A 12,196-nucleotide genomic window follows, 5' to 3' on the forward strand; every position below is an offset into this window, starting at 1 on the left:
AATTATATATTTATAAGGTATTAATTAATAAGCAGTTCCTAGTAAAATTCACAATCTAGGCCAAAGTCAAATCATGAGTACCATACCCTCATATTATAAAAAAACTATAAATTATAATTCGAAGTCCCATCATTTTTTAAAATAAGAGCATGAAATATCCTCATTATTTTTTATAAAAAAAAAAACTTGATCAAGGGCATTTTTCTTTCTTGTCTTTTCTTTTCTTTTCTTTTCTTTTCCATTCTGTCTTTTTCTTTTTGTCTTTGTTGACACTTGATTTTTAATCATTTTTATTTCAATTTTATTTTGAAAATTATAAAATATATAAAAAAATAATAAGTACAAAATTAACTTCGAAAGCCTTGGCCTAACCTTAGGAACTAGTTTTGAACAAAAAATATTTTTCATAATTTTTTATATTTTCTCGACTTTATTTAATTATAAAATACCCAAAAAATCATAAAAATACCATTCAGGGTCAGAAAAATAATCACAGATAGTCGATATTTTTATTTTAATTCTCTCTTCAAGTTGGTGACCTCAAATTTTGAAAATTCGATTTGGGTCACTATGTTCCTTTACAAACACAAACCCGAATCAAGCATAAAAATTTATTTTCAAGTCTTTTAATTTTTAATTTTAATTTTTAATAAGCTATGACATTGGTAACTAGAGCCTTGAAGTGCAGTTGGGTCAATTTTCCATCCAATTTGTCCAATTTTAACTAAAAGGGCTTAATTGCACGATTTCTTTTCAATTGAGTCCCCTGTTTCACAAATCTTGAAAGTAAATTTTATATGGACACACCCATGAAAATCAAACACCTCTGGCCTATATTTTTCATTATTCTAAACCCAATGGTGACCTCAATTGCAACTGATTTGATCATTTCACCTTTGAAAAGTGCAAAAATCATTTTCAGATCCCAAATGGAATTTGGGGTTTCCATTCAATTTCAAGATAACAATGTCAGGAAATGCCCATTTTCAATGAAAAACATGTTGGGAAGTCCAATTGTGGCGTCAATTCCATGAAATATGGTCAATTTTTAACCAATTTTGCGAATTAAGCGCGGTCAGGTCAGCCGGGCAGGCCGAACCTGGCCCCGTGACCCAACAGTGTTCATCATCTTCCTCCCTAGATCATTTCCGCGAACATCCAACATCCAGCCTGAAATTTCCGAAATTGACGCATAGAATGAGCCCAATCGAAACCAAGGAGGAATGGGCATTGTTGCCAACTCACATCCCCCCGCGTCGGGTACACTCGCACATCCCGACGCGTACGAACGTGAGCTGGCACGGCTGTTATTCCCCTTGCAATCCTCGGCCGGGCAGAGAGCATGTCGGGCAAGCTGGTACAAGCTCGGGCAAGGCAAGGTACAAGCGAAAAAACGAGGATAAGAACTTGAGAAAAGAAAGGAGCGAGGGGTTAAGGAAAATAGAGTGAGGAAGAGGCAAGAGAGAGGAGATTTTTTCAAAAAATTTTGGCTCTCGGTCTACCATTGTTGCAGGTGGCCGAGACCTTCAAGCTCACACTCCGGCCAACCCCGGGGACGCCGCATCTCACCACCCATCCCAACATATTCCTCTCGGCCTAACAAACACACCAGACACCTCCATCAACGCTGACACCTCCGTGAATGACCAAAACAGGTGAGCTTCATCTGAACTCATACTCGGCATCAATGGCGTCCACCGAATACACATGGCGCCATTGATGTTATTTTTCGATGATACCTCACTAGAACTGTATGCTAAGCTCGATTTCGTTTTGTTTTTGCATCGTCTCGCGCAAAAAACCTGAGTCAACCTCCGACCAACCCTCCCCCACCTCCCCCCTCCCCCGCCCTAAGAGACCGGATATGCAACTCGACCCCTCGATCACCATAGACACTTCCGGGCCAATCTGGCCCGTGGTAAGCTCTGTAGTTGATGTTTTAGATAGCATGTTTAGTTGTAAAATGGTTTTGGTGGATTCTCGCCGGTCATGGTCATGGTGCCGGCCAGAATAGGTAAGTTTGAGGTGTTCTTTTGACTTAAAATGGACATATATTGATGCATGTTTTACGTCGGTTTGGTGTCTCTGGCAAGGCATCGGTGATAATCGCCGGCGCCGGTCGTCTTCTCTGGTGACCACGCTGACTGGTCAACATTTGTTAACCAGTCAACGCTAACATGGCGCCACGTGACACGCCACATCAGCTTGGCAGCCCACATTTCAAAAAAAAAAAGGAAATCAAAAGCTAGGATTGGACGGCTGTGGCTTCGCCACGTGTCACGATCCGGGATTTTTCAAAATAAAAAATAGATTTTCTAATTAATAAATGAATTTTTGAAAAAATTAAATAAAAAAGGATTGAATGGCCAAGAGTACACCACGTGGCACTCTGAGAGCCACTCGATGGGGGTTTCATTATTATAAATTCGGATAATTAAAACAAATCATTAAAAAATGAAAAAATTTCCAAAAATACAAAACTACGTCGTTTTAGACCGGTTTGGGCCCTTAAGGCCTGAGCCGAGCGCCCAAGAGGTGCAGGCAGAGTTCAACCTGATCCGAAATTTTTTTTATTAATAAATAAAAAATTCGGATAATAACAAAAATAAAAATAAAAATATATATAATTGATTAAAAAATATAAAAATTATTTAAAAAATCCAAAAAATGGAAAAATTCAGAAAAATTCAGAAAATCCCCAAAAATAAAAAATGGCCACGATCAACTGGCCATGGACTATTTGGGATATTTGGAATCCCGAACTTTCAAAAAAGGACGATTTTCGAAAATTTCTTCCGTTCGATTTGCATCAAACAAGTAGTATACTGTTGCCTTGGCCTTAGCCATAATGGTTGATTTCTCTTTCATCTTCACCGGCTTCGGCGCTTGACAAGTGTATGGCTTGTCTATGATTAGTTGGGCAATAGCTACTTCAACAGAGTCTGTCGACTCTTTATTGAAATCGGCCGATTCGAAAAAACTTATATCTCCCCTCCGAGTATGCCTTTTGTCTCTTTCCTTGAGCAGAGTTTCATGCTTAATAGCCATGGTAGATAACTCGAACAAATCCGCACACAGATGTCCTACCATTCTCTCTCGTACCTCAAACTTTAATCCGTTGAAGGCGAATTTTACAAATGTCTTTTTAGGTAAGGGTACCACACATTTGTTCGTAGCTCGTTTGAACCTTGTAATGAACTGATCAACGGTTTCATTTGCCATCCGCTTCATAGTCGACAAATCAGCAATTAATAAATTCGGTATTGCTCATTGGAATCGTGCGTGAAACAAACGTTCCATTTGTTCCCATGTTAGCACCGAATTTGGTGGTACCGCAATGTACCATGTAAAGGCTGTCTTTGATAAAGACAATGAAAATAGTCTCAATTTCCAATGGTCTGCATGGGCAGCATCTCCACATAGTGCTAAAAAGCGATTGATATGCTCGTATGTGGATTGATCATCTTCACCGGTAAACAATGTGAACTCTGATATCTTAAATCTTCTCGAATATGGAATAATATACATCCAATCAAGATACGATTTTCGATAAACATTAACCCGGTATCACACCATCGACTCATTGTACCCGACCACTTGCTGATTTTGGTATTGTGATTGGTACGGCATCTGATATCCAAGTTGTTGCATTTGATACACATGTTGCACAGTTGGCTGAAAAGTATGCAATATAGGTTGAGGACCCGGTGGTTGCAACGCTTGATTTACCTGTTGATATGCTGGTGGCATGACTTGTTCTTGGACCCGATGTCCCGGGTGAACAAACCGCTCCGGGCCTCTAACCCGGGGAAACGGGTCCCGCTTCCCGGCCCGCCATGGCTCCCCGAGAGGAACTAGCACTGCCCCCTAATTTTCGACGATCATGGGTACCGGTTGCTCATTGACAGGAATGGGATTTAATTGAGCGATGGCTCCCCCATGATGGGCAATAGATATATCTTTTTAACGTGACAGCCCGGGAAACGTATCTAGATCCGCATTTGCTGGAGGTCCGGGTTCATTGGCTGGTAGCGTTTCTCCTCGCTATAAGATCCTGGTAGGTGCCAATGGTTGCATATTCTAGTCAATGAAACCCGTATCTAATGACAAAGATACTGGTAATACCCCGTTCACCGCCGACATGAAGGCACTCTCACCTTGAAACTAGGGTGGATTAGTTGTGATTCAATGCTGTCCCGAAGCGCACTCATTATATGTGTTGATGATTAATGGTCCGACCACCTCGGTAATTCGTTGGACCATGTGATCGGCAAACTCGTTCTAAACTTTCTCGATTGTTCGTCTTATTGAAGATAGCATGACGAACGTTATTTTTGGATTTCTCCTAGGTTCTTCGACATGCTATCAAGGAACCTCGGCATTTTTACCATGGACTTAGCTTAGCAAAGCATGAGCCGTGGATGACTCGCACGCTTGTATTTCCTCCATGGGTTCGTCTCCAACGTCGTCTACATTGTTACGACCTCTCGTACGTGGTATAGCACTCTCTCGAACCAACACCTCGGGTCCCACCGGGCATGCCAAAAGAGATTGTTGCATGTCGAAATCCCTCGATGAGGCCCAAGCGGATGAATCTTGGCCCAAAAAGGGTTGAAGCCCAAAAGGATTGCTGACACGAGAATATTTTGTCGAACTAAATCCGTTCGTTTTCTAATAAGGAGTTCTGGATCGGTTTTGGACAGAGCGTGTCAAATGCAAAGGATAATTATATTAACACCGGAGGCGCAATCGACAACGGAAATTTGAAAGCTATAGTTAAGCTAAAGGCTAAGAGTTTAATTGTAAAGACAAGTGTTTTGTGTGTGTGTGTGTGTGTGTGTGTGTGTGTGTGTGTGTGTGTGTGTGTGTGTGTGTGTGTTCTTGTGGCCGCGAGGTATTTATAGACTAGCTATGGTAGCTGTCGAGCGGTTATTTCCTTTGGCTCAACGTTTTATCATTTTCCGATAAGTCGTGTGGATAGCCTTTTGATAGTTTCTTGATTCTCACGCCTTTTCTTTTCACCTCGTGGGGATTACCGCTAGTTTTTCAAGAACCGCCCCGATCGTGGCTCATTTCGCGCGCTTCTCCTTTAGTCCTCCAAGGAAGATGCTGCCAAAACTTTCTTTGACACGTGGCATCTTCGAGTTTCTCCTGAATCTGTCTTCAATACACCTGCCCACAGGCGATCACAATTCCTGCTTGTGCCCGTCACGTGGCTCTTGGAGTAACTTTGGGTGTTAACAGTTATAATGGAGAGAGAGAGAGAGAGAGAGAGAGAGAGAGAGAGAGTGCACCCTTGTTGTACGATTACCGGGTGAAAAGTTAGTAAACCTTAAATTTCAAAGGAAGTAAAGGCAAAGTAGTTTGTCGCTGTACTATAAAAATTTCTTAACTTATTAAGTAGAAACTATAAATAGAAAAAGTTCGTCGCAAATTATATAAGTTACATTAGTTATATTTCTCATGTCTAGCATACCCTTTATCTGCTGTTAATTAGAGTCATTATCATCCCCTGGAAATGGTTATGACGATTCACAGCGAAATTGAGGCCCTTTTAAGCGAATGGTTCTTTTGTGCTTCATCCAAACAAGACCTTTTCTTTTGTATAATTGCACTTTCTTCTTCAAACTTATTGCTGACTATAGTAGGTGATGGTCACGTTTTTCAATTATTTGAGGTGAATGTTTGATTATCGTAGACTTTATCATATATCATTTGTTGTCAGGGAAGCTTCTATCTAGTCATAGCTCTTGATTTCTCCTTGGTCGAATCTATTGCGACATCTAACTTCTTCAAAGAGAACCGCTTCTTATTGGTAACCATTTTCACAAAAAATCTACCGTTACGATGAAGTGTGTCTTCACGGGGATAAGGATAAAGAGTATTAGGCTTCTCAACTTGCTATCTATTACCATGCAATCCAATCAGTAGTTTGTTCCTCTACTAGGCCTGGACTGGGAAACTGGCTTTTTTGTTGAAATCCACTTGTGGAGAGAAATTGACTTCTTCTTTCGTTGAAATCCTAGATATATATCTCCTAGAGGATGCTCTTTCTTTTGCTGCATACATTCAACTTACTTGTCAGTTTTACGTTGAGGAATGTCACGTTTCATGGTAACTTAATTTTTACAATTTACTTATCCATTAATTGCAGAGGTACGGTTCTGCCAAGCAGTTGATGTTTTGGCATGTACTGTTTTCTTATTCATTAATTGCAGAGATGCAGTTCTTAATGCTACAAGCAGCAGATGAAGACCATTGAACGGAGAAAATATTGCGTAAAGACTTGGTAAGTCTGACGTGGTCCAGCTCACCAGTCTGAGTGCAACACGTGGCAATCGTGGGGGCCACCTCTTAGAAAAATTCAAACGAGCGGGCGTTTCTCTCTCCACTATAAAAAAAAAAAGTCCAACTCTTTCGGATGTGCGACACGTGTCCGAAGCAGGCCCACCCGGAGAAAATATTTTGAACTCTCGCTCGCGGTCTCTCTTTTCCTCCCGCCTCCCTCATGAGACGCGTTCTTTGCCCTCCCTCAATCTCTCTTCACTATTCACTCTGCACTCTCTCTCCCTCCCTCCCTCCCAAACTCGCGATTCTGCTTTGCTCTCTTCGTCACTCCCGAATCGCGATCGAGAAACCCTCCTCTGCTCTCTCTCCTCGTCTCATGCCCAGCGACTACTCCCTGCTCTCTCTCCCTCCCTCGCTCTCGAGGACACGCGATTCCGCTCCGCTCTCTCCATCACTCCCGAATCGCGATCGAGAAACCCTACTCTGCTCACTCTCCTCATCTCATGCCCAGCGACTACTCCGTGCTCTCTCTCCCTCCAAAATCGACTCCCGACCTAGCAGAGATAGCTCTAGTCCGTAGAAACTTGAACGATCGGCTGGGGAAGAAGGCGAGCGTGAAGTGCAATAGGGACGTCGCCGCCCGGATCAGCACCTGGGCCGACAAGGCCGGTTCGCTCCAAGCCCGACTTGTTCGGATTCTACTTCCCGCTTGCTATCGTTGGAGCCACAAGTATGTCCTCAAAGATTGCTCTGTCTGTGTCTACATTATGGTTATATGGGGAATTTCCTTTTGGTTTAGGTGCATTTATTTGGGTTTTAGTTGTTGTTCAAGGTAGATGGAAGACTTCTATTTTTTGGTGTGCATGGAGTGCAGAGCTTGCAAAAGAGTGAATGGAGGCTTTTAATTAGGCTGATGCGAGGGCCCTTGTGTTTTCGCGGCTTTGGTTGAATTTTCTTTGATGATTCCGATGTTTAGATGTTCCTTTCACTTGAGAAAAGAGAAGGCTTTTTGCTCTGTGTGTGTCTATATTATGGTTATATGGGGAATTTTATTAATTTGGGGATACATTGTGCTAAATGTCGGATATCCATTAAAAGGTCGGCTTCTTTTGGGATTACCAGTTCGTATATGTGGTGGATGATACGCAAGATTATCTCTTTTGGATGGATTTTTTCAATATTACGTGGTAGATTCCTGCGAGAACTTCTTGAATGCCAGTTGTTTACTGCTTATTTTGGAGCTAACCTAATCTCTAGATGAATTCTTATTTGTAGTTCTTCCGGGGTAGAAAATGACTTCATGAGACCAGTCCTTCACTTGGCTTCTACTCTCGAGAGAGTTCTTTTTTCCTTTCTCTTTGTTTTAGATTCATTTGTGAGTTCCTGCATAATAGAATCTATGAGAAAAGAGGAGCTATTAGCCTTGGATTTTTTTGATATCTTGTTCTCAAATATCCGAAGTTGGATTGGGGGTTCCTCTCTTATATATTTGGGGAACTCGGTACACGTTTTTCTACTTGTAAAACTGCAAGTATATACGATCGCCTACTATTTTGTCTTGTTTTATTTTTTCCCAGTCAGTGAGTGGTTCATTAAATTGTTGTTGTTACAATATGCAGGAGTTGGCTTTATGCTCTTGTACAAAAAAGTAAACTCCGCTCCGCCAAAGAACTACAAACCAGAATTCATCTACATAATGCAAATGCATTGTCATCTCCAGTGAGAAAGCAGGCACCTTCTTATGGGTTCGACTTGTCAAATAGGTATAAAGCTACTTAGTTATGAAAACCTATAAGGTCCATAGAGATTTAGTCCAAGCCAACATTGTTCTTATATAATAAGAGCTTTACAATAAAAAGTACCAAAAAAAAAACCCAATCTTTATTTTTGTTTGTGCAATTGAGTTGTGCTACTTAATTTGTTTGAAAAGATATCTTTTGTTAGTAAATTGTCTCTGCTTGCACGTGGAGGACTTGCTTAAATCTGAAAAAAAAAAATTGCTTATATTGTAGGGGTTTAATCAAAACGTATTGCAAAGCCAATTTTGTTGAGATTATCTTGGTTTCTCTGCTTCAAAGATATCGGATGGCTGAATCAGAGGTAATTCCTCACTCATATTATGTGATGTGAAATAGTAACTGATGTTATTTTACTTGTTAAAGCATTACATTAATTACTTTTTGTACTTTTAGTTGCAGCATGAAACTTCCCATCTTGCACATGTAATACGTGATATGGAAAAAGATTTTGAGTTTGCAATAGGGATGATTTTTTCAAATGAAGTTGAAGCATATCATAAGTATGTGGCCTATGCAATTGGCAAAGGATTTGGAGTGAGGAAGGAAAATTTGTCTAGAAATAGGAAAGGAGAAATTACTCGACGTACTTTTGTGTGTAATTGTGAGGGGTATTCTGTTGGCTCTTCCGATCAAGAAAAGAAATTTGAGAGATATGAAGTTAGATGTGGTTGTCTTGTTCGTATCAAATTTAAGGTTGATAATGGTGTGTATGAAGTCATGGAGTATGTTTCCGACCATAATCATGCATTTGTCCCGGATGATCAAAAGCATTTGATTAGATGTGGAAGAATGATATCCGATCCTTACAAAGATGCTTTAGTCGACATGATTTCAGCTGGTGTTGGGGGGACTACGGCATATAAGGTTTTAGCAAATAGAGCTGGAGGGAGCAAAAACTTGGGTTTCATCTTGCGTGATAGTCAAAATATGATACAGACGGAAAGATCCAATGCTATAAGTGGGGAGATTGTCAAAGTCTTCTAAATCATTTTCATTGCATACAAACACAAAACCCAATGTTTTCGTATGCTGTATAGGTAGATCAAGATGGTAGATTAACAAATTTATTTTGGAGAGATAGCTTGTCAAGATTTGATTATGATTGTTTCGGTGATGTGTTGGTATTTGACACTACGTATCGTACCAATAAGTATAACATGATATGTGCACCTTTTGTTGGGGTTAATCACCATTGGAAGAATATTCTATTCGATTGTGCATTTTTGTTGGATGAGACTGTTGAATCATTTATTTGGTTATTTGAGGCGTTTTTGAAGTCTATGGGAAATAAGGCTCCGAAAACAATGTTCACCGATCAAGACCAAGCGATGGCAAAAGCCATTAGAATTGTGTTTCCGAATACACAACACCGTTTATGTACTTGGCACATTATGAAAAATGCCAATGAAAACATTCCAAATCTTTACCACAATTCGGATTTCAAGGATAAATATTTCTTAGCGCTTATGTATAGATGTAGATCGGAGGACGAATTTGAATGTACTTGGAGAAAAATGGAAGAGGAGTGGGGTGCTGAGAATAACAGTTGGCTTAAGAGATTATATGGTCTTAGACATAAATGGAGTTTAGCTTTTGGTCGTGATACTTTTTCATGTGGTATAAGATCAAGCCAAAGGAGTGAGAGCACCAATAATGTTTTTCAACGTATGTCAACCAAGACATTGACTCTTGTAGAATTTGTCCATCATTATGAAGAACAAGTGAAACACATGAGAGAAATAGAAAGTCAAGATGATTACAATTCTCGAGGGAAGCCCAAATTGCAAGTTCCGAATAGTGGGATTTTGACGCATGCTGCTTCATTGTATACTCGTACCATTTTCAAAAGGTTCAATGAAGAATACTTGTAAAGTCTCTCCGAATTTATCTCAAGTACTACGTTAGATGGATCGGTTCATTTGTATACTCTCGGGTGTTTGGGGATTCAACGTGAACATATTGTCAGATTTGACCCCTGAGACTTGTCAGTTTCTTGTGAATGTAAATTATTTGAATCAAAAGGGTGGTTGTGTCGCCATGCCTTGAAAGTGTTGGGTGGGAACATCTTGATTACAAGGATTCCATCTTCTTGTATTTTGAAGAGATGGACTAAGGGTGCCAAACAAGGGATTGTGGATTATGAATCTCATCAAATGTCACCGGGTGCATATAAGTTTAATCGATTTTCCACGTTAATGCAACAATCTTTGGAACCGATGAGTTTGGGAGCTGAAGACGCAAATACTATGAAAATAGTGACGAAGAACATGGAAAAAGCAAAGGCTGAAATTTTGTCATATAAATCAAGTGTGGTTGTTACTGATGATGCTAGTGATGATGATGATGATACTGAGCCTTCTTTGTGCAAGATTTCAGTATTGGACCCCCTTCGAAGGAAAGGAAAGGGAATGAGTTATGGAAGGCTTAAAAGTTCAAGTGAGAAAAAGAAGAAAAAATCTAAGAAAGGAACATCCTCAACGCGAATAGAAAGTCGAGGTGAGTGACATACTATTCTAGTTAATATAATTAGTTAAATTTTTCACTTACGTTATGTTACATGATTTCAATTAACATATTTATTACTTTGTAATGTAGAGTTGGTTGTCCAAGCAACACATGATGAAACTCATTTCCCAGATTATTCGAGTAATTCAAATCCATTTCGAAGTGCCTTTTATCCTAACAACATTGGTGGTCCTATAGTGAATCTAAATTTTCATAATCGGGTTTGTCGCTCTTAGTCCTCCATTTACAATTACGTTTTACTTATTTTGTTCATTTTTTCATATAGATGCAGCAGCCACCATACATCATGCCACCGGGGAATATGAATGGATTTTGCCCATTCCCTAGTCGGGTATTCAACAGTTTGGTGTATTAATTTAGTTATAATGGACTGTGCCTATCTACAACTACAGAAAAATTCCTTCTCAAAAGTTACAATCGTTTGATACATTATGCTAATGGTTTCATTTATTTTATGTAGATGCAATCACTATATATCATGCCGCCGGGAATTATGAGTGGTTTTTCCCCGTTCACTAGTCAGGTACTTATTTTGAAATCATTTTGGATCCCAGTTATTTCTTGTTTTTGTTGCTGCTATAATATTTATGTTGATGGTTTCTTTTGGATTAGATGTTGGAGTACCATGATAGATCTCGGGGAACCATTTTGAGTCAGGTACAACTTACGCTTTCTCTTGTGGAATCACAATTCAGCACTATCTGTAATGTTGATAATGGATAATTTGAGACATAATTATCTTCGCATGTTGTTTAGTAAAATGTAAAGAAATTCGTTATTCTTTGTATAGGGGTCATCAAACTCTTTTCAGCATCTTGAGCATCCTGCAAGCAATAGGTATGACGTTGATACTGGAAAATTGTTCAGCTCCAGTTTACTTCTATATCAAACTTCTTGCAGTGTTCTATTGGCGATCTTGATAGATTCAGCAAAGGGTTGTAATTCTGTCTAGTTCTTGTGCTGTACAAAGAACCATATTATATGTCTCTCTTCATGGGAGTGAACGATATTGGAACGGATCATCTTGCTTTAAGAAATGTTTGTATAGTCTTAACTTAGGTTGCACTTTGTTTACCTGTGAAAGAAGGTAACAATACAGCTTGTTCAGATTTATTTTATTGGTTTTAGCAGTTGAGTTTGATAGTTGTTAATCCTTGTTATCTCTTGGTGACGCAGAGAACAATTTGATGAGCCGAAGGGCAATTCATAAGGCCTTTGTCCAGCTGCTGTTATGTTTTCTGTTACACAAGGTAAATGCACAACTTGTGGCAAAACTGCCCATCCACTTGAGAAGGTATATTTTGCTTGTGTCAAAGAGTCTTGATATGGGTTATGGATCAAGAGGCTACTGGTTTGATAGTAATGCTTTCTATAAGAGTAATTTCACATAGAATCCTAGTTTTCGCATTGTTGGTAATTGCATGCACTGTTGCATAGTTTGTATGTATCTTCTTCTTGAATGGACATGCCTCTACCTTTGTCTTAACATGTACAGGCTTCGTGACTTGTTTTGTTTTATGCAGTGTCAGAATTCCCATTTTATGTTTTCCCTTCTTCTGGAGCTCTCAAACACCCATGATAAT

The 12,196-nt window shown here is 39.6% G+C and overlaps 2 protein-coding genes across 2 annotated transcripts; both read left to right on the top strand.

Annotated features, from left to right (window-relative positions):
- Positions 1–8,264: 8,264 nt before the first annotated feature.
- LOC115744767 (protein FAR1-RELATED SEQUENCE 5-like) lies at positions 8,265–9,071 on the top strand. Its single transcript, XM_030680105.2, has 2 exons — positions 8,265–8,388; positions 8,481–9,071. The coding sequence occupies exons 1-2, from the start codon at positions 8,374–8,376 to the stop codon at positions 9,069–9,071; spliced, it is 606 nt and encodes a 201-aa protein (XP_030535965.1). The 5' UTR covers positions 8,265–8,373.
- On the top strand, positions 9,054–11,907 carry LOC115732645. Its single transcript, XM_048284133.1, has 7 exons — positions 9,054–10,583; positions 10,683–10,813; positions 10,879–10,944; positions 11,074–11,136; positions 11,226–11,270; positions 11,404–11,450; positions 11,790–11,907. Exons 1-7 carry the CDS (start codon positions 10,241–10,243, stop codon positions 11,821–11,823), a joined length of 729 nt encoding a protein of 242 aa, XP_048140090.1. The 5' UTR covers positions 9,054–10,240; the 3' UTR covers positions 11,824–11,907.
- Positions 11,908–12,196: the final 289 nt, after the last annotated feature.

Source organism: Rhodamnia argentea, chromosome 8 (assembly GCF_020921035.1).
Source record: "Rhodamnia argentea isolate NSW1041297 chromosome 8, ASM2092103v1, whole genome shotgun sequence".
NCBI classification, from domain to species: domain Eukaryota; kingdom Viridiplantae; phylum Streptophyta; class Magnoliopsida; order Myrtales; family Myrtaceae; genus Rhodamnia; species Rhodamnia argentea.